The 22,977-nt window shown below is 36.2% G+C and overlaps 1 protein-coding gene across 2 annotated transcripts; it reads right to left on the reverse strand.

Annotated features, from left to right (window-relative positions):
- Positions 1 to 3,925: 3,925 nt before the first annotated feature.
- On the reverse strand, positions 3,926 to 21,960 carry LOC113232484 (serine/threonine-protein kinase pelle). Of its 2 annotated transcripts, XM_026467227.1 has the most exons (10): positions 21,804 to 21,960; positions 18,536 to 18,761; positions 17,628 to 17,701; positions 14,967 to 15,041; positions 13,183 to 13,363; positions 10,338 to 10,475; positions 9,253 to 9,379; positions 7,725 to 7,889; positions 6,838 to 7,046; positions 3,926 to 4,534 (listed from the first exon to the last, which is right to left on the reverse strand). In XM_026467227.1, exons 1-10 carry the CDS (start codon positions 21,954 to 21,956, stop codon positions 4,359 to 4,361), a joined length of 1,524 nt encoding a protein of 507 aa, XP_026323012.1. In that variant the 5' UTR covers positions 21,957 to 21,960; the 3' UTR covers positions 3,926 to 4,358. The 2 variants fall into 2 exon arrangements, with proteins under 2 accessions (XP_026323012.1, XP_026323013.1); XM_026467228.1 differs by lacking the exon at positions 10,338 to 10,475.
- Between the last annotated feature and the right edge of the window lie 1,017 nt (positions 21,961 to 22,977).

Below are 22,977 nucleotides of genomic sequence, written 5' to 3' on the forward strand. Positions count from 1 at the left end.
CACAACTGAAGTTAATAACTGCCGTCCGCTAACTATAACGCGGTTAAGTGAAAAAATATTTTTTTGATATCATAAAAGAGCATAACCCAGTTTTAGAATATTGAAATTGTTTAATGATATTTCAGCTATACATCGTTAGGGTAAGTTCATTTAATAATAAGTATTTGGTTTTTTTACGACTTTTTAGTTAAACTAGTAGAGTAATTTCACATAAAATACAATTGAATATCAATTCAATAAAATTTCCATTCAATGAATACCCGCCGAATGAATGAATAGCCGGGGTTGGTAGCTGGTAAAGGTATCTAACTGGGTGACGAAATATCATAGATTTCTCATAGTTGGCGCTACGACTAAAAAGTCGTTGAAAAACCAAATTTTTATATAGTCTCAAATTACAAATATTATTTATTTCTGTGGAAATTCACCTTTCGTAATATTTGAGCATTTGTAAACGCAAAACAATAAATTCAAAATTTCATGTGACATTCCCGGATATAATAATGATTGATCTAGAATCTAGAATGATGATAGATAATGAAAAGAAATTTAAAAGTTAGAAATGGGGATAGGACATACATTACTGGTTTGTTGTATTTTTTGTGAAATAACACCACTAGTTTGTTACAATTAGGTACTAAACACAAAGATGGAACACAGAGTAAAAATCCTACAAGCCGACAAGACTTGAACCTGCGACCACGGGATGCCGTCCCCATTGCTTTACCAACTAAGCTACAGATCGAGTTAACTAAGTTCGACGAATTTCTTCTATGTGTTTGTTATATAGAGTTTTCGCCTTTCGACACCGTAGCGACATCTGTGAGAGATTTTTTTATTAAAAAAAATAAGTGCGTATTTGACTCCCATCTCACCTGATGGAAAGTGACGATGAAGTCGACAATGGAGCGTACACACCTAAATAATGCCTGTTCACTTTCACCTTGAAAAGGTCCAAGTTATAACGTTCACAAGAGCAACAAGTCTGCAGGCAGGGAATTCCACTCCGCAGCCGTTCGCTATATAAATGTGGAAGTGTAACGCTTCGTGCGGTATATCCACAACATAGGGGTGGAACCCCAGCCTGCGCCTGGTCCCCCGATGATGGAAAGGGGAAGGCAGAAATAATTCGTGCAATTCCCTCGCACACTCATCGTGATATACCCTATGGAATACCGATAAGTAGGCCACAGGCATTTTATGGATAGGACAGTCCAAAGAAAGAATAAAACTGTAGGCTATCGTAAATTAATTATTTTATAATTACTTTTATTTTAATTTGCTGCGAATGGCAATCTTAAAAGTGGAATTATGTTAGTCACTTTTTAATATGATCTGCCCCCGTAGCATGGCTACGCATGATAATCGCGACGCGTGCGATAAAATTGAAATAAGCGCGCGCTATTGTCTATCTAAATTAGATCTGATTAAGACAGCCAATAGCGCGCGCTTATTCCAATTTTATCGCGCGCGTCTATCACGCGTAGCCACGCTACGGGGGCTTCTGTAGCATAATATCGCTCCCGAAAATAATCGGAACTTTTTTAAGCTTAAATAGGAGAGCTACCTATACAATTTCACATATACATATAATTTGTTGCATGTACCTAATTTGTATTATTTTTAAGATTATCATGTGCACAGAACACTATACTCACAAGATCGTGTGACTTTTGACGTATGATCACATTTACCTTTATTATAGCACAAGGTTACAAAATAGTCAATTGCTATGTATCAATGCGGTTGAAATTAAACTTATTAGCAATGATGTTCTTGTAGACATCGTGTATAGACCAATTTAATATAATATTATTAGAATTGGTGTAATAGTGTGTCAACGACTAATAAACTACAAAGACATGATTAACTTTCCTACATTAATGGTTGGAACTACAAATATTTTGCTTTATTTTATTATCTTTAAATAACTTTTGTACGTTACACAATGGACATAAAATTCATTACACAATGTACAATTGGGTTACAAAAATTCGCTTCTATTCCATTCCGTAATAATATAAATTGAGCCAAATACTGACGCGCTTTGGTAAGTAATCGAAATGCGGCCTTCTTTAATTTAATTAGTCATAATAGAAACATCATCAACAGTTGTATCTCATGTATGGGGTACATGTTTAATTAATAAAAACAACGATGATAACTATATCTGTTCTGTCTTTTTTGAAACGACATTTGCAGGATTACCAGTTTTCATAAAACTTTATATGGTCACGTAGTTGTTGTCGACAGTTTTATCGATATATTACGAAAGGTAAAATTTGATGATCCCATGATGATTCAAATGAAATAAGTTAGGCTATATATTGCATAAGCGTGACGAATGTTCAGTTGACATTCGATAGAATATTAATCGACTGCTATCACTAGGGCAACACTTTTGCGCTATGACAATTATATTCCATCTTCAAAAGTTTAAAAATCCTTGTTAGTACCGTTTCGTGTAGTTTAGTACACAGACAAACAAAAGCATGTATTAATATTGTTTATTAAAAAAATACATCACAATAATTATACAATTATCAATTAACCTTAATATTAACATTCTTAGCAGTCGAAAACATGTTTTTAGCATGTAATATTTAAAATGCATTCATAACAAGTAATATTATTAACTTCAATTTAATATAGCACCAATAGTTTGGAAGACATATTATTATATGTATGTATGTAGTACATTATAATTGTTGTATTTAATTACTTTTAATTTCATTTATTTTAATTACAAATTCAAAGTAAAGGCAATTTAAAAATTAATCGATGATAGACATTTAGTTTTAACATTATGTTTATAATAATAGAAAATTATATTTTGTCTTTTTCTTTTCGCAAGTTTAAACCAATATCGTAATTAAACGAAAAAGTTTAGGAAAATGATCAGTTTTTAAAATTTTTGTTTACGCGATTACGGAATCGTGGACACAGCTGGTATATAATAATTGAAAATATATACACAGGATATTTTGTAAAATATTAATAACCACGCAGTATTATATTACTAACATCGTAAAGAAAAACCTTTGTTCCATGACTTTTAATAATTTATCAGATTTTTTTTACTTTCGTACAAAAATAAAAATAAATAAATAAAAATAGCTTTTAACGGTGGTGATTGTATGCGGTAACGAGAGATAGATAGATAGGTACAAGTCCGATGCTAAACGAAGGAGCGGGGGTGGGGTGGTTTGGGAGAACATTTGCACTTTTGAATTTAATACATATCTAAAAAGTGTCAGAGAATACAAAAAAAAAATTAAGTTTTTGAAGTTTATTTTTGATAATTTCATTATAATTATTAACCAAAGAAAATTCATTCGACCTGACAGAACTTATACCTGTGATCACGCTGTACCGTAGCGGCGCTCTGCTTACTGACCTACAGGCTGAGTTAGCAGGTCGACGAAATTAACGTAAAAATGTCTTCTCAAACGTCACCGGAATCATGGTATGTGAAATGAACTATAGTGAAGTTATTTTACAAAAAAATATATGAATATCGCGGTGGTAAAATATCGTGGAATTAAAAAAAATCAGTAATAGACATTGACCTACCAATGTTAATGGTAATAGATTTATTATGTTTTGTAAAAAGTCATGGAACAAAAGTTGTTGTTTACGGTGTTAGTAATTATGGTCTTGGGAGTATTTTACAAGTAACCCTGTATAAAAATAAATTTCTTATGCAAGCTATTGAGTATCGGGAAACGTGGAGTATTTACTATATTGGGTGTTTTACGGCTATGCCACACGGAGGGAAAGTACCTCAAATAAAGTAGATAGAAAATTTTACTGAAAGAAGACTTCATATTGATTTAAAAAACAATTCGATCTGCACTCAAAGATTTTTAAATAATCGCCTGTCTGAAACCAGGAATCGAACCCGCCAAATGTAAAAATAAACAACTGTAATTTTACTATACTTATCGAAAGACTCAATCATAAGGATTGTTTTCTTCTAAATAACATAGCATCTTAAATAAAAGGAAGACCATGAAATTTTACATATAATTTGAAATATTGTTCTGGAAAGTTAATAGCCTTTTCTGACTTTGCTGCGCTCATAACAACTGACATTATCATTTCAAATTATGGTACTTTCTCACGATTGGGTAAAGATAAGTGGAAATGAAATTTTGCTTATCCCAACCAGTGACGGTGTGGTAGGGAAGAGTGGGAAAAAAAAATCTCTTATCCCCACCAGGGTGATGGTGGGGACCAGGGTGATAGCTGGTAGGGTCTAGAGGAATAGGCCACTTTCCCTCCGTGCGGCATAGCCGTGGGACACCCTGTACACCCTCGTCTGTTATTTATTATCTTACGTCTAAATGCTGCAATTCTTAATTAGTGTTCCTTCCAGGAAAATTCATAGCGTCAAGCTTTTTATACACCTGCATCATATTAGGTCTTTCGCGACGCGACACGGCGGTACAATGGATTCCAATCTCGATGAACTCCTTGCATAGCTGACTGTTTGACAGCTGAGTACCGCTTATCATACGGTCTTCTAGGGTAGCTGGAAAGAGAAATTTTATGTTACAATCTCGGCGTACCTGCAACATGCACTTTGCGCGCTAAACGAGGTCACGGGTTCGGTTTTCAGTAGAACGAATGTACGAAAACTGCTTTTCTAGTAACAGTAGAGCTCCTTGTGGAAGAGTTCGTCCAGGCCGTCTTACCTAATTTTTCCGCCAAGCAGTAATGTCAGCATTACTGCATTCCGGTTTTAAAGGGTAAGGGTGCTGGTGAAATTACAGGCACATGGGACTTGTCAACTGAGTTCATAGTAAAGCCCCAGTACATAATTATCAAAGTCAATGATTTTTCGACTGCCCTTACCAATTTAAATTCGTTATTTGTTCAATTTGTATGTAAATTTTTTAATGGCATAAAAGTCAAGTTCATTAACCTGTATTACGTGCCTCTGGTGGGCACGGGTCTCGTCCACGGAAAGGGGGCCATAGTCAAAAACGTGCTAATACAGATTATTAGATACAACCCATAAGCTTCTAACGGTTGTAAACCTTCTCTGATATGCAGATTTTATGGTCTATTCCACTAAGTTCAACTATAAGTTCAATCAGTTGATACAAATGTGCCAATAAGTTCAACTAGGTACAACTTTTCAAAAAGTTGAACTTATTGGACGAAATTCATCCTGTTAGTTCAACTTCCAATTATTTAAATAATAGCTCAATGTATAACTGATAACATGTTAAGTTAAACATGATGTTGTTATAATTATTAATACAAAGGTCGAACACTCAGAAAAAATTCGATCCGGCCGGATTCGAACCTACGTCTTCTAGCTTACCGTGCCAGACGCTATACCAACTAAGCCACGGAACGAACCAGCGGACCTCACGAATTCTTCTATGTGCTTGCGTCGTGTCTTTGTATTTGGTTTTTCAACTACCTTTTAGTCGTAACGTCATCTATGAGAAATCTATGAAAATTTTTACCAACCAGTTAGTACCTTTACAGCTACTAGCCCTGGCGAGAGACGTCGCTATTCACTGTATTTTAAATTTTTATTGAACTGATATTCAATTATTTTTTTTGTGAAATTACTCCACTAGTTTGTTATAATTATTAATACAAACTGTACCTTTGGTTTTGGAACATTGGCGTCAATAACATACATTCTACATTGAGCTATTATTTAAATAATTGTAAGTTGAACTACAGGATCAATTTCGTCCAATAAGTTTAAGTTTTTGAAAAGATGTACCTAGTTGAACTTATTGGAATAGATCGATTTAATCGCTATGTTTTCCTTAACTGCTAACGAGAGATATGTTGCTAAATAAATAATGCACACACTCATAGCCTAGTGTGGCGGAAACCCTGTGCCGTGGGTGTCATGGACGCACACGTAGACAACCACAAATTACACCCAAACTCACGAGAGAAATAAATGCAGGCCATACAAATATTTCTCCCGGCGTGAGTATAGAACCCGGGACCTCTGCGTGGCAGACCACCATACCAAACGGAGGCAGTTTGCCTTAATTCGTTACGTGCTTTTATTTGCATTGTGGTGCTTATATAGATTCAATATAATAATTACGCTTTAACACAGACGGCTGATCGCGTTAGGATGATCGTCGTTGTGTCATATAGAATTATTACTAAAAAGCCAAATAATCGCAGTATAGAGTACTAAAAAACCGACCTCAAAAGCCATTCATCCCCTAGTTTGCCACCCTTAGAGGTTGAATACTTCCTTCAAATTTAAATGGGACCACTACTAAGGTACCCTCTTTCAACAAAAAAAGAATCCTCAAAATCGATTCACAAATGCCAAAAAAATTAGTTATCGCGGCACATACATAAAAATAATACTTCAGAACGGACGTTCTGAACTGAAAAAGGAGGACTCCTTTTTTGAAGTCGGTTAAAAAATAGTTACATATTATTTCGCTGTCAGAAAGTGTCAATCCATACTCCATACACGTCCGTGTCCACTATACACATTAATATCACAAATGAGAATAAATTGAATTTTGGCAGGACATAGGTCATATTTCTCTATGGGGAAGCAATAGGTGGCACTACACGGAAAACTATGTTATTTGCATGTTGTACGCTGTTGTTATTGAGCTACAAATTTGTTTGTTTCTGGTTAGTGTCATAGTTTTACTTGTATTATATAATTCGTATTTTGTTACTGTGCCAAAAAAAATAAAGCATACTATCATCTTCTAATATTTAATTTTATGGTAAACGCCGATACTATCCATGAACAAGTTAATATACTGTTAGTCACCCACTTCCGTGCACAAGATTCCTCTTGGTGATTTATCGGCTTATACTTACTAAAATCAACTCTATCATTAGCCAACTGATGTATGTGGTCGCTAAGCAGCAGAGGCTCGCGCGGCCGGTCGGGTGGCGGGGGGAGTATAGCGCGGAGACCGGTCGCAATCTCGACTAGGACCACCCCATAACTGAACACGTCCACAGCTGGGGACAGGCAGCGGGAGCGGAGGTACTCGTCGGGGAGGTATGCTCGGGTGCCGTGGACTCTGTAAGTAAAAAAATTAAGAACTGTAAAATTATAATAAAATGTGAATTAAGTGTTTTATTGAATGTTATTCAATTACTTTTTTGTGAAATTACTCCACTAGTTTGTTATAATTATTAATACAAAGATCGAACACTTAGAAAAAATGCCTTCGATCCGGCCGGATTCGAACCGACGTCTTCTAGTTAACCGTGCCAGACGATATGCCAACGAAGCTTGAACTACAACGGATATCAACTAGGATGACACACATGTATTTCACACTTCATTCACACATTCCAAACTTAACGACACATACTTGCGCACTCGCACACACTAACGCTAATTAATCTATTTTTAGTCTGAAAAGTTAATAATTACTGTAATTAGTGAAATTTGTATTAGTTGTAACACCAGTTATAGTAGATATTAAGATAGTCTGTTTCATCATCTTAAAATAATATAAGAGCAAGATCACTATTAATATTATACAAGAGCGACGTTTCCTAACACAGGCCCTAACAAGTCTAAAAGGAAACACCCGCCCTTGTACTATGCCCTTTAAAATGAACGAATAAAACATTTTATTTTTTATTTTTTTATTATTTATTTTAAAGCATCCGAATATCCGACCATTATTTATGACAATTTTAAAGCAGCCTGTTCCAAACGGTGCATGTATCAATATAGTATAACTTACCTAGAAACCTTAAGATGCGTTCTCTCCTCACCATAAGGTCCTTTTCTGGCGAGTCCGAAGTCGCCAATCTTGGGTATAGTGCATTGGTCAAGCAAGATGTTGGCCGGTTTAATATCGCCGTGGATCAATGGCGTGCCAGTCATTGTGTGAAGAAATAGGAGACCCCTGGAAATAAATATATGCATTAAGGCTAGATCAAATGTTTTAGGTATATTATTGAATAAAGGTCTTACAAACGATCTCAGTACAGAGTACTAAAAAAGCCGCTAAAGAAGAAATGTTTGTATGTGTTGGATCTTTGTATTAATAATAATCATAACAAAACTAGTAGAGTTAACAAACAAAAAAAAAAATATCTATAATACATTTCTCTTGACATTAAAAATTTGTCATTTAGGATGTTTATAACTACAGAGAAACAAAAACTTTATACTAAAGGTTATTTCTACTGTTTCTGCGTACCTCTCACAAGTTTTTTCGACCAATGACGTGTGCAAATGTTTATTAATGTTTATTAATAAAGAGCAACACCCTAGAATTTTTTACTCATTCTTCTCAGGGGAATTTGTTCTTCAATAATACTTTCAAAAATAAATTCATAAACTTCGCTGCACATCTTAACATATAAAATTGGTATATGATGACTCTAATAATAATAAGAAACTATTGGAGTATTATCAGAAATAATTATAAATTTGTTATAATTATTAATACAAAGATCAAACACTCAGAAACAATTCCTTCGATCCGGCCGGATTCGAACCGACGTCTTCTAGCTTACCGTGCCAGACGCTATACCAATTAGGCCACGGAACGAACCAGCGGACCTCACGAATTTTTCTATGTGCTTGCGTCGTATCTTTGTATTTGGTTTTTCAACGACTTTTTAGTCGTAGCGCCATCTATGAGAAATCTATGACATTTTTATCACCCAGTTAGATATCTTTACAGTTACCAGCCCTGGCGAGAGACTACATATAACAAACTAGTGGAATAATTTCACAAAAAATAATTGAATGTCAATTCAATAAAAATTTAAAATAATTATAATATTTTTATAAAAAAGACCTCAAAAGTTCGTGGTATTACATCGATTTGCCAAGTTATATTGAAATCGATTACCAGAACTGGCTTTATCCCCTAATTTGCCAGTCTTAGAGATTTTTCTTCCAATTTAAATGGGGCATTGGCCCAAATGAGTTATCGTGTAACATATATACAAAAAAAATAATATTGAGAACCTCATCCCTTTATTGAATTCAGTTAAAAAACAAGTATCCATGTGTTTATAGACTTCCAAAGTATGTCTGGAAGATATCGCTACTTTGTAATAAGGTCGTCTGTTGTACATTAGCTTATTCTATGATGCAATACTGTCCGTGTTGTCATTGTAATTTACTAATATGCAATAAAGAATATTTCATTCATTCATATAATTTTTACTATGAGACTTTATGAAGACGCCATTATAAATCCAATAATGCAAAAGTAATAAAAATATCTTTTGGCTTTTAGTAAGTATTCTCACCTGGCGACGCCGTGAGAGATTCGATGACGTTGCGACCACGACAAGGGTGGATGCTGCGTTTTACATCGCAGACGCTGTTCCAACGACCCTCCTGCCATTAGTTGGTACACCAGACATGCTTCTGGACCTGGCGAAGTAAACACTTGTAAAATTTCACGACAATAATTCTGTCTATTGCAGCGTTTATTGAACGTTTTTTAGTCGAAAACCATATCAAAATATCGTAATAAAAAAACCATATCAAAATAACCGAATAAAAAACCATATCAAAATAACTTAATATAAAACCGTATCAAAATAATCTTTTTTTTATAATATCAAGTGACGGGTTGAACGGTTGCAGTACCACTCAGAGCTCGCAAAGATCCAAGGGGTATGGCACTACGCCCGTCAACTTAAGACATAAGTTGACAAGTCCCATATACCCGTAAACTCACCAGCACCCTAAACCCTTCAAAACCGGAACACAGTAATGCTTACATTACTGCTTGGCGGCAGAAATAGGTAAGATGGCAGTACTTTCCTGGACGAACTCTTTCACAAGGAGCTCTACTTCTACTAAATCTAATAAAAAACCATATCAAACTAACCAAATAAAAAAACCACATCAAACTCATCGTTATCGCAAGTCAGCAGGCCTTACGTCTGCTCACTTTCGTTTGTAGAGGGGTGGCCCTAATTCGGCATAGAGAAGCAGATTCGAGTCCTGTCAGATCGAAAGAACTTTTCTTTGTATTTGATCTTTGTATTAATAATTATAATAAACATAAATGAACATAAATAATTAATAAAATCAACATAATTATCAAAATCAGTCGAGCTATTTCGGAGAAAAATTGCCAAAAATACGTCGAATAAGACTATATTGGTACCTTGTTACCCTCTACATGCAAAAAGAATATGATTTTTCTGAACCCAAACCAAGAACAGTTATTTGTTATATAGATAACACAAGTTTTAACTTCAAGCAGTTAAATCTATGTCCATGAATTGCAAAAAAATATCACCAAGTCCATACTCATTAAAGTATCACACAAGTTCTACCCACGTGATAACAACACGAATACTAAATGTTAAAAACTTACCACCAAGACTGTACCCGTATAAGGGCAGTATATTATCGTGTCGGTACTGGTTGAGGCACATCTCCCTAATGAGCTCTCTGTTCTTGCCGTCATTGTTCGCCAGCCGCTTCACTGCCACCGTCAAGAGCTTCCATTCACCTGTGGAAAGACTCGAATAATTGTATCTACCATAAGATTGCCTGGATAAGTTGCTACACGGCAATAAGGCCGCGAGTTGTACAGTATCTTATTCTGATATACTTAAATTACTTAAAAATAATGCTGTCATTGTAATTTAAATGTGAAATGAAGATAGTAGAATAAAAAAACCTACATAGGTTTTTTACAGATGGCGCTACGGCCAAAGTCGTTTAAATAAAAATACAAAGCTCTGCAACACGCACATAGAGAAATTCGTCGTATCTGCTGATACGTGTCACAGCTAAAAGGGTAAGAGTGGTTAGCCCCAGTCTGGCAAACAGGTGCTGGTGCGAATCCAGCCGGATCAAAGGAATTTTTCTATGTATGTTCGATCTTTGCCACTTGTCATCATCATCTACGAAGCTTGACACAAAATCAAATCCTGTCGTCACTCAAAATTGTGGATTTCTATAAAATTCACAATTAATTGAGTTACGACAGTATTTGGTTTCAAATGCGATAAGATTTTAATTTCACTTACGGTAACAACAGTTTGAAGTTCAAAGAGACAAGATTTCAAGAAAATATGATGCATTTTTATTTACTTAATAATTTATTTCCTTGTATAACTCTTCAATTCATCCCAAACTTATCTGTTCTCCTACACTTAGAATTGTTATATATTCAAATGAATGAGTGACTCATATGTTGTTTGTTTAACATTTAAAGATAAATTTAATAAAATACGGAAGCTGACTCGATCGCGATCGTCCAAAGCCAAATAAATAATAAAATTATATAGTTAATAAAAACATATTATTTTATCTAATTTTTCAGTTCCATAACTTTACCTATTTCTGCAGCCAAGAAAGGTAAGGTTGCTGGTGAAATTACAGGCACATGGGATTTGTCAATTTATGTCTCAGGGTGAAGGGCTCAGTGGCAGTGCCCCTCAGGTCTCTGCGATCTTGAGCTCTCAGTAGCACTGGAATTGCTACGTGTCGTGTCGTTTACCACCAGGTAACTCGGTATCATAAAAAAGTACATTTTAAAATGGTATTAGTTACTGCTGAGCATAGTCTCATTTTTAGTAGAGGATCAGAAATACGAGCACGTCTCTTGTCACTCAACAATTGATAAGATTTAGTCAAGTTAAAAATCTTTTCAATAGCTTATTGTCGTCAATAGCTTAATGACGTCATTGCGACTTATTTCTAAAAAAAAATCATTCTTCCAGGCAAACCTAGGAAGCCATTTCATCTAGGCAATCTTGGGATAATAATCATCAACTATGTACAATCGATACCCTATGATGCCTGGAAGGTATACCACGACATGCGAAGCAACGGTCGAAGATCGTGATTTGACATAAGTATTTGTGGATACTTATTCTTAAACGTCAAATGACAGCTATCGTATCGAATTTAGACATTAGTTTCAAGTTTAAGTTTTAGAGAGGTGTATAGCGCCGTCGTATTGCGCGACGTTTTCGCCAACGTCAGGGTTGAAAGACTCAGTGCGATGGTGAGACAAATTGCCGGTTATTATATGAATTTTGCAGTGTGTCAATATGACTGCTTATTATCTAGTTGCGACTACTGTTACGTAATTTTCCGAAGAATTTCAAATATTAGAAATTTTTCGGGAAAAATTTCTGATAAATTGAAAAAAAATTAAACGAGTATAAAAATATAATTCGAAGGCTTAATATGACATTACTGTCATCGTAAAACGGACATTTGTACAGTACTTATGAGCTTCGTTGCGGACGCAGTCACGTAGTATCGTGTTTCGTGGTAGACCTCCTGACCCTCCAACCGACTATTTGGTTCTGTGTTTAGTTAAACGAACTTAACCATTAACCTGTGAGCTGCAAATTCATTTTGGTTTGACTCCTTTATTGCGTCATAAGTGGATGGTGTTTTAAGAAACTTGTTAAGCTAATCTTTAACTTAAATACAGAATACATATTTTAATAACAAGTGCGAACGTAACAGCAGTAGAGCTTTTAGTAGCAGTAGAGCTCCTTGTGAAAGAGTTCGTCCAGGGTAGTACCTTAATAAGTCACTTTACCTACTTCTGCCGCCAAGCAGTAATGTCAACATTACTGTGTTTCGGTTTTGAAGGGTAAGGGTACTAGTGAAATTACATGCACACATGTAATCTTGAATCAAGGTGACAGGCGCAGTGGCAGATCTTTACGGTTTAAAACTCTAAGTGGCACTGCAACTGTTATGGACAGGCGTGCAGCTTACCAAAAGGCGCCCGACTTGTTCGTCCCGTCACTTGATATTATAAAAAACCTACTTAGGTTCTCAGAATCAAAAGGTCAGGTGTCTCGGGGCATATACTGTACATGCATAAAAGTGCTTAACATTTAACCTACGTACGTCCCGCTGCTGGTGACGGTTCACCTCTAGGAAGATCATTTGGCCTAAAGACCGTTACGGTATTGGAGCAAATACTGATTTGGGATTAGGGACTTCATACGTCTTCACAGAGATTAAGGGTTGTATTCCAGAACTCTACTCAATGCTCAAGTCAGGACTTGAGCAGACTTGAGTATGATTTCAAGCACTGGAAATACGACCCTAATGGCAAGGACTTGAGTATTATTTCTAGTGCTTTGCATCATACTCAAGTCCTGACTTGAGCATTGAGTAGAGTTCTGGAATACGACCCTAAGAGTAAAATAAGGAAATAATTATTTTCATCAATTATTTACCTTTATAAACCTGTCCAAATCCGCCTTGTCCAAGCAAATTGCTCTTGCTCCAGTTGTTTGTAGACTCCCTAAGATCTTCGTACTTGAGGAGCGGTATAGCGGACACATGCTGCCTTATAAAGTCGTCGTTCTCCGCGCCATTGTCGCGCGATTGTCCTACACCATGAGTGGAAGAGGTGTTCTGGAAAGTTATAAGTTTTATTAGATAATCTCAGTACAGAGTACTAAAAAAACCGACATCAAGTCATTCATCCCCTAGTTTACTACCCTTAATATATATGAATATTTCCAACAAACAAAATCTTTCCAACAAACAAAATCATCAAAAAAAAAATCATCAAATCAAGCAGTCGAATTGAGAACTTCCTCCTTTTTTTGAAGTCGATTAAAAATACACGGTACCGTAACATAAACTACAAATAAAAATTTTTTTAACACCAAATGACGAGACGAACAACTCGTGCGCCTGGTGGTAAGCAACACGCCTATCCATAACATTTGCAATGGAAAATTGGAAAACCAAACAACTGCCGACCGACGTCGACATTGCTATCGCTGGAAGAGCTGGATTTTAGTAGTAGTAGAGCACCTTGAAAAAAGTTCGTCCAGGGAAGTACTGCTGTAAAGAAAGTAGTCTAAATGTGCTTTTCCATCGGCGAGTGACGACGATTGAAATTAGTAAGGCAAAATTTTAATTCTATCCTAACGCACCTTCGGTGGAAATGGCCTGGGTTGACGAGCGAGCTGATGGGCGAGGTGGGCGAGGTGAGAATTGGAATATTTGTTGGTGTAACTGATCTAACCTGTGTAAGGAGCACTAACACATGCCCAGGAATTAGTTCTTTTGTTGAATCCAGTAGCTTCCTAGTTAAGTTGAAAGGGTTAGTAAAGGGTCGGGAAACCCTAACTAGCCGTGAACAGGTTCACGGCAATGAAACGGGAAACTTCCGGTCTACAAAATTTAGTAAAAGAAGTAAAGTTAAAAGAAAGGGCTGTAACAATAAAAAGGTAAATGTAAAAAAACAGGTACAACAGTATAAAACACTCCCTACACTTTGTGATTAAGGCACTTACCCCTAAATGGGCCGAGTAACTGAATTACAGACATAAATGCTGTAGACTGTTATAGATTATTACACATGATTTAGCTTATTTAATGACGATTATAAACGTAGTACAGAACCAAAATTAGCGATTATACGCGATGGAATTTGAAACAGCTCCGACTGTTGTGGCGGTCGAGCAGGGAGTGACCGTGGTACGAAAATAGAATGAGAAAGCGAAGGAAGATGGAACAATTCAAATTTCAAATTTAAATACTAGTAAAATAAAAAATGATAGGATACAAGCGGAGAGAGGCGATACAAAAAGTTAAGTCCCAACCACAACATCTCAAAGTAGTTCATGCATATACGCACGCACACCACTTTGCGGACAAGTTCATTAGTCAATCGCACGTTTAAGATTACCGTCGCAATTATGATAAAAAAACGTAGTAGAAAAATAACTCCTAATAACAAAGCAATTTAATATTACAAATAAGACTTGTGAAACGATAAGACGACGTACGGTAAAACCCAATAGGGTTTATGTTACATCGCTTTAGTTCTTAAACGAATTTGTAATCTGTTTGTATAATCAAATAAAACAACAAAAAATTGAGTTGCAAGTAACCAGCCCGCTATATCACAGCATAACATACCACAATGACACACATTTAGGATGTAAAATTGAATGCTTACGGAAATTAAATAAAGTTATTATAATAAGAAGAGGTCACTTACACCGACAGAGCTTGACTCATCTTCGCTGTTCGGTACGGAGACACGACTGTGGCTTGACGAGGGAAGTTGGTTACCCTGTAATAGTTATTATACATATAATTAACATCTTCTCTGCTTTAAATACTTCTGTATATATCTCTTATAGCAGAGAACAAATAAGTAATAAGAACAGACACTCTCCGCCCTCTCTAGCTTTATATACCGCACAACGCCCCGCAAATTGACGGTCACATTGACTGAACGAGAACAAGGCTGTCGGCGACCCGTTTTCGCTCTAAGACGGCTTTGATATTTGAATATAGTTAACATTTCTTCATTACGAAATTTGTACGTTAATATATAACATCATTTTACGTTACTATTTATAATGGTCGTGAATTGTGCCATGTACGGCTATTTATAATCATCTAAACAGGATAAAGAGAGGGTTTCTTTCGTTTTTTGAATGATGAAACGAAGTAAGTAAAAAACTGCAGATTTATTATATCAATATAATAAGACGCCACGACTTCGTGAGCTGGAGAAAGGTCCTCGAATTTTCAATTTGTATTGCCGATAAAATATTACGTAGCGAATATACCTAATTATTAACTAGGTAATGATAAACTTGGACACGCAATTTCAAATACTTTGGTTACCTTATTTAAAGGTACCTGTCCAAAATATAACATTTAAAGTGGTTTTAATTTTTAAAGTAAACCTTTAATATTATTCCAGTTAGTGAATTAATGAAAAATGTAATATTATATAGATATAAATACGTAATGAACATGTGTAATTATTAAGATTCTATAATTGAATTATAGATAACAGATTGCCGCTCTGACCACGTAACGTAATAAATAGTACGAGCAAGTGATGGGTAACCCTGCCACTTCACGCACACATTTGCGAGTGTGCAGATAGCGCCTTGCTGTATGTAGAAGTAGTAGGTAAATAATTTTCGATCGTTGTTTGGAGTGTCCGGTGTGTGCTTGTAGTTAGATCCAAGTTTCCCAAAGTGGTCCATAAGAGCGCCTATAGGTCTATGGGATGATCCAAGAGGTCCATGGTAAGAAAAAAAAATTGAGGATGCGCGGAGAACATATCCGGGGTTCGTGAAAAAGATGGAAAATTTACAAGTCTCTATAATTGTAATTTTATTTATTCTTCATTGTTTATGCTTCCATTGTTTTGAAAAGCTATATTTTTGACAATAATACATTTCGTCGCTTTACTTTCTCAAACTCGTATCTTATAAAGAGTGACTATTCAGGAGATGGCAAAACTTTCTATTTATTTTAAATTTCTTATCAAGGGATTAGTTTGGATGCATTACTTTAAGAACAAATAAAAGCCAGTGTGTGAATATGATGCTTAAAGTAAAATAGCCTGCAAAATTTGTATATACAAGTCCATTTTTAGCATTTCAGTAACTTTGTGCTACATCAGATACGACTTTGAGAAAGAAAGGTGACCATTTGCTAGAACAGAACCATTAATAAAATAAGCTCAATACGATATTCAATAGTATACATATTTTTTAAGTTGTTGAATGTCACGATGTTTGACCACCGTGATATTCAATTATATTTGTGAACAAATGTTCGATCGATGGAGTAATGTCCACTAGTTTGTTATAATTATTAACACAAAGATGGAACACTTACAAAAAATTCCTTCAATCCGGCTGGATTCGAACTAAAGTCTTCCAGCAAACTTATACTTTTTTTTTATAGTAATATAAATAATATATATTTTTTTATATCCTGACTAAATCCTGACGGAATTCTACTCTAATAACTATCTCCCGCTTTGTAGATCTGCCGTGCACCGCTCACGAATTAGCAGGCAAGCAGGATTTAATGTTTGTATGTAAAGAAAAAATTCTGACAATTAAAAAAAATGTATTTAAGTTACCTACCTACGTGCGATTGTCCAATCAGAAAGACAGACATTTCATTATATTGTAAAAGTTAATTTACTTGGGAGGTTCAAGATTTAAGTTTTTGTTATGATAATGGGTCCATAACCGAAATAAGTCTGGGAAACACTGAGTTAGATGATCAACTAATTTTATTTGCATAGGTTTTTCTTATACGACGTGACCCACTTCTTTTTATTAGATCAAAGTAATTTATTCTCGGTGGTGGACCCTCGGCACCTACTATATATTTAGTAACAGTAGAGTTTCTAGTGAAAGAGTTCGTCCAGGGAAGTACTGCCACCTTACCTATTTCTGCCGCCAAGCGGTAATGTGAGCATTACTGTGTTCCGAATTGGAAGGGTAAGGGTGCTGGTGAAATTTCGGGCACATGGGACTTGTCAACTTATGTATCAGGGTGACAGGCGCTGTGGCAGTGCCCCTAAGATCTTTGAGATTTATAGCTCTGAGTGGCACTGCAACTGTTACGGATAGGCGCGTAGCAGGCGCACGAATTGTTACTTCCGTCACTTTGTATTATAAAAAATATCTACATTTCTTTCGATCAGATTTGTAACAAAGTCATCATGTCATACGAGATACCTGACACCTCTTCGGTTTTAAACTATTTTCAACTTTTTTTAATTTTTGTTACTATATAAAATCAAGTTTTGAAATATGGACCGTTCTTATTGCAGCTAAATTTAAATCTTACGAGTCAAGCTCGTTTTTTATATATTACTGTCAAAAAAAATCACCTGTTCGAGAAGCTGTACTGGTAATGGAAGGGAAGAGCTACCATTGCAAGGAGCACCTGGACGGTTGCCGTTTACTGAAACAAACACATATTTAGTTATCTATCGCTATAGCTACAGTATAAAACTCATCACCATCATCATCAACCCATTTATACGTTCCACTACTGGGCACGGGTCTCCTCTCAGATGAGGGTTTAGTCCGCCGCGCTGGCACAATGCGGGTTGAGAACTTTACACGTTTTCCGAAGGTTGTGAACCTTCTTCGTGAGGATCTCATCACGAAGTTTTCCTTCACCGAAAAGCTCATGGTACAATACTACCCTTATCTTAAACAACGTAATCGACATTTTTAGCGAAATTGAAAAACAAGATCTACAACAGAATGAGTACCCTAGATCTAGCGCATTTATTCGAGCGGAGTCCGCGTTGCCGCCGGGCAGCGACCGCGTGCGTCTAACTGTCATGGCAAAATACGCTCTATTTGTTTGGCTTTTACGTTTTAATTTATATGAGCGTTCCGGACACGCGGGCTAGCCTGGCTTGATCGCGACGACCGCATGACGACCGCGCGACGACCGCGCGGCGGCCGCGCGGTAGTTTTGTTAAGAGGAATTTAAATGTTGCTGCATAATAAATAGAATTAAGAATCGCCATTAATGTACATGAAGGCGTGGTAACTAGGCGGTAGCCGCGCGGCGGCCGCGCGAAAACTTTCTTCTCGTGTAACTGGGCGCTTATGGTTAGACCTACCGCCTCTCGAGCAGAGGCCGTGGGTTTGAGTCCGGGCTCGCACTTCTGGTTTCTCGGAATTGATGTGTAAAATTAATTTGAAATAAACCATGAGCTTTTCGATGATGCAGAACATCGTGAGTGTAAAAAGTGTAAATTTAAAAGAAAACATTACATACCATCCACAGGTACAACAGGTCTATTTTGTCCACCATTTCGTCTTCTGGTCAACAATGGCAAATATTTCTCGTCAACTACGGATCTTAGGCAGTACATGGCTGGTACTTGATCCATTTTGTGCAATAATATGAACAATTCGTTTGCGTTATGATTCATTTGGCCCCATTGTGTGAGAAGCTGGTTGGTAGGCGATATTACTTTGGCCCGTGCCGTTTGTTCAATTCCCTGTATAAAAATTACATATTGTAAGCGGTTCACAAGTCGGAAGGTATTAAGATATAAGTTTGGATGGCAAGGAGCGAGATATCGCATGTACAGTGAACTGCACATCAAGCATGACGCTTTGGACCTTGAAGTATTATCCCAAGCAACAAGATGTAGTACTAAATCCGTTGTGAACTAAATCCGGTTCGAATACACTTGTACACCTAAAGATAAAATTATTTCTGTAATATTTCGGACCGTCATTTCTCGGATTCAGAACTAATACGAATCGGACATAGGGTCGTATTCCAGAACTCTACTCAATGCTCAAGTCAGGACTTGAGCACACTTGAGTATGATTTCAAGCACTGGAAATACGACCCTAATGGCAAGGACTAGAGTATGATTTTCAGTGCTTTAAATTATACTCTAGTAGGGTCGTATTCCAGAACTCTACTCAATAGAGTTCTGGAATACGACCCTTAGTGTGCAAACGCTCTAATTTTCGGCAGCTCATCTGCAGCATGGACACCCGAACGGCTGCGTCTACAACCGAACAGTAGCGTCAACGCCCGAAGAACGGACGCGTCGACGACCGAACTACCATAGTAGAATAAGAACAAGTATGGCAACTCCATATTAAACGTTACAGCGCGGCTTGTATGCGTGTACACACATTTGCATAACCTAAAGGCACTCTTGCGTTGCACAACACTGGTCGTTTCAATGTGTATGTGTACACAAGCCGCGCTGCGATTGGGTACGGAGTTGCCCTACTTATTTTTATTCTACAATGGAACTACTCCGAAGAATATGCGAAGGCCACATTTCATACCTACGAATTAAAGACAATGAGGCTAGCCGAGTCGAGGGCCTAACGGCCGCGTCGACAGCGAATCGACTTAATATGACGTTTCAAGTCGTGGTGAGTTCTTTGTTAACAAAACAAATCCATATAAACAGGAATTCTTGTCCCTAAATGACGTCAAGAGAATGAGACATGACAAATGAGAACATGAGTGTGCTCATCAAAAGGAAGTTATACGATAGTTACTTCCTGTGCTTGTTTGTGTCCAAAGTGAACATCAAAACTAGAAGCCAAAATACGCAAATGTAACTAGATAAAATGAGACAAAATAATACCTGAAAGAGAACAAAAATTGAAGGTGTAACAATAAAAATAAAAGTGAGAAAGCCATATTACGGAGATGGACATGATAATATGGTATGATAACACCATAAGACAAAATAAATCTATTAAAATAATAACCCACACATTGAGGCTTAGCAGTTGAGTCTTTTTATAACAAACATTAATTGAGGCATAACAAACAACCTTCCATAAGGTATGGTGCATATGGACATGAAAGAAACAGGTGTACATGTAAAACCACAGTGTTCCAGCAGGTCCAGCTGACAGGACTATTTTAAGAGTCAAAGGCACTCCCTAAAGTTTTACCAATACCCTAGAAACTGCGACTACTGGAAGGGTATAGGTTGTCACCTATACCTGTGTGATGTGGGTGTAGAGTAACTGTAGCAACAGGTGTAGAGGACACAAAATACGCACTATGTTGAATTGCGTAAACCACTTTCTCTATAATTCCACATAATAAATAGCATAAGATAAGCTTGACTTGAGCTTAGCTTGACTTTGTGGTACCAAGAGCTTGCCTTACCGTGATGCATCAGACGTTAATGCGTATGTGGGACATAATGTCGCTCAGGGGGTTTCCTCTCAAGCATCTCAAAAAATTTAGAAAATTTAGGTAAAAAGTAGGTAGATGAAATAAGAAAAAACAGGCTACATTGGCCAAGTATTGCTAGATAAGTCTAAGATAATTGCAGGAAACTTATGCCAAATTGAGCAAACTAATAGAGAAGATAAATATAATGGGAAAATGTATGTATCAAAGATAATAATTAAAATAAATAAACAATTTTATTTATGACCCAAAAACAATATTTGTAATTATGGAGTTTCAGAACAAAAACCAATAACTTGGATACATTTTCATTCTAATTTTGTCTAGTTTCATTGAATGGACACAGTACGGTCAGATCTGTGCATTCAATATAAATAATTCATAGAAAGTACATAAACTACCATTTGGCATAAAAAAAGAAAAGTCAAAATGTGACTGGGCGGTTTGTGTTTTGACACACCATTATTAATAAATCTGTCTGATTAAATGAGTTTTGGTTGTAATACGTAAAAGAAAACCTGAAAGTACCAAAAGTAGTACAAGATTTTTAGGGAGCAACTCTACCTATTAATAGAAACAATTATAATGGGGACTACTCTAAAATTTTGAAAGTTCCCCGACTAAATGTATAATGTTCACCTAATAAATATTTTCCCTTGTAATTTATGTTTACTTGACACAAATATTTCAATAGTTGCCCTTTTTCAGGTCCCTGTAGTAAAAGTATGGATACTCCTATTAGAGATCTTGTACACATTTAAGGGTCACTCTACATACCTTTACACCAATTCATTAAGAAAGCTACATAATGCACTATGATTTCACTAATTCTATTTATTTAAAATATAATTTTTTTAATTTAAATTTTGCCAATATTTAATAACAGTAGTCTCTACCTAGAAATATAGATGTGCACAGCTTAATACTAACTTTCTTATAGTAATAAGTGGAATGACCAAATTCCAAAATGAAATGAGGAAAATCTCACAATAAAACACATAAGTGTGTAAATTCAAGTGGTAGAAAGTGGTAAGTATTATAGGCACTTCCCTGCATGCAAATTTGAACACCAATTTCACAAAAATAACGTACATTTTACGATGCGCTGGCTTTCTACCTTACTTTGGATTTTATTTTGCACGCTCCGAAACGCCAATCGTTCCAAAATCTGGTAGGTATTTATTTACTCATGTATTGCTTTATTTTTATAACATAGTTATATTCATTGGTAAAGGCTCTAAGAGGTAAGAATAATAACCTGCGTAATCAAACACACAATTGGGAAGTCCGAAATAAGTAAAAGAAAAATCTGCACATAGGAAAACCCCATGCATAATAAGTTAAATGAACAACTTACCATTATTTCAAACGGATCAAATTTCATATGATAACCAGCCAAATCCTTCCATTTATCGTCATGATCAAGAAGCCTACATAATTGTCTGTTTATATCGATTGGGAGATTGTAAATAAGCATTTTAGTTTGTGTTCTACTTTGCGAATTATTCATGGTGGGTGCGCTCATTACAAACACAACGCAGTTGTCGAAAACAAACTGACAATTGAATTGAAACTACTGACATAACATGTTGTTTGTTGTTTTTTCAATTCTTTTCGTAAAGGAAAAGGCAAAAGTTTCACACTATACAGCCAAGTCTTAGTTGCATGACATTGATAAACACCGTCTGAGACATTTTTTTATTCGTTTTTACGGCTGAAGAGGTACAGTGTGGGTACAGTATGGACGGAGTTTGGATGAAAAAGATATGGTAGGTTGGGTAAGTGGGTAGCTATTTTATATCGACATACATATTAAGGTTTGATATTATTATTTTCGATAAAATAAGGTCAATGCATAATAAACGTCTTTGTTACATGAATACAATTAACTTGTTATGGAGGTGGGAACGGGACACTGATTGCCAGGAGTTGGGATATGAAAATATCGTGGTCAATTGGGGGCAGGTGAAGAAGATATATGGTTTAGGTCCCCATAGGTCCAATATGAGCATGCAGGGTCAATTACAATTTTAAGTTTGAATAGGTGCGCGGTAGTTGTTACGCTACCAAGTCGTCGCCTATAAAGAATGGGAGTAATTATTTTGTCAAATTTCATCTTGCTAAACCGTGTCATGCGAGAGATAGACTCCTGAATCAAGCTGTACTGGAGGTATCTGTCATCCAGCCTCTATTTCATGCCTTTAATAAATATCGTTTCGGTAAGTTTCAGGTCATGGCTATTGATGGATGTCCCCGTCTCGAACAGCTTCATTTGCCAGCCTGTAAGCATGGCTTGGAATCCAGGCAAAAGCGACGGCGTAGCCCCTTCGATGAGCATTGGAAAAGGAGATTTTTGGTTTAAAAAATAACAGGCGATTGTTTAAGTTTTTGGAGGTCTGTTCCATTTGCTATCTCTGGAGACCGCTACGTTCATTATTTCACAATCTATACTTTTTCACATTAATGATTCCTACTGAAAACATTATCGCCTCTTCATTAACTAAAGTGAAAGCTAATCTAGTCTACATAAC

The sequence above is a fragment of the Hyposmocoma kahamanoa genome, unplaced genomic scaffold (assembly GCF_003589595.1).
Source record: "Hyposmocoma kahamanoa isolate Upper Pololo Valley unplaced genomic scaffold, ASM358959v1 76, whole genome shotgun sequence".
NCBI classification, from domain to species: domain Eukaryota; kingdom Metazoa; phylum Arthropoda; class Insecta; order Lepidoptera; family Cosmopterigidae; genus Hyposmocoma; species Hyposmocoma kahamanoa.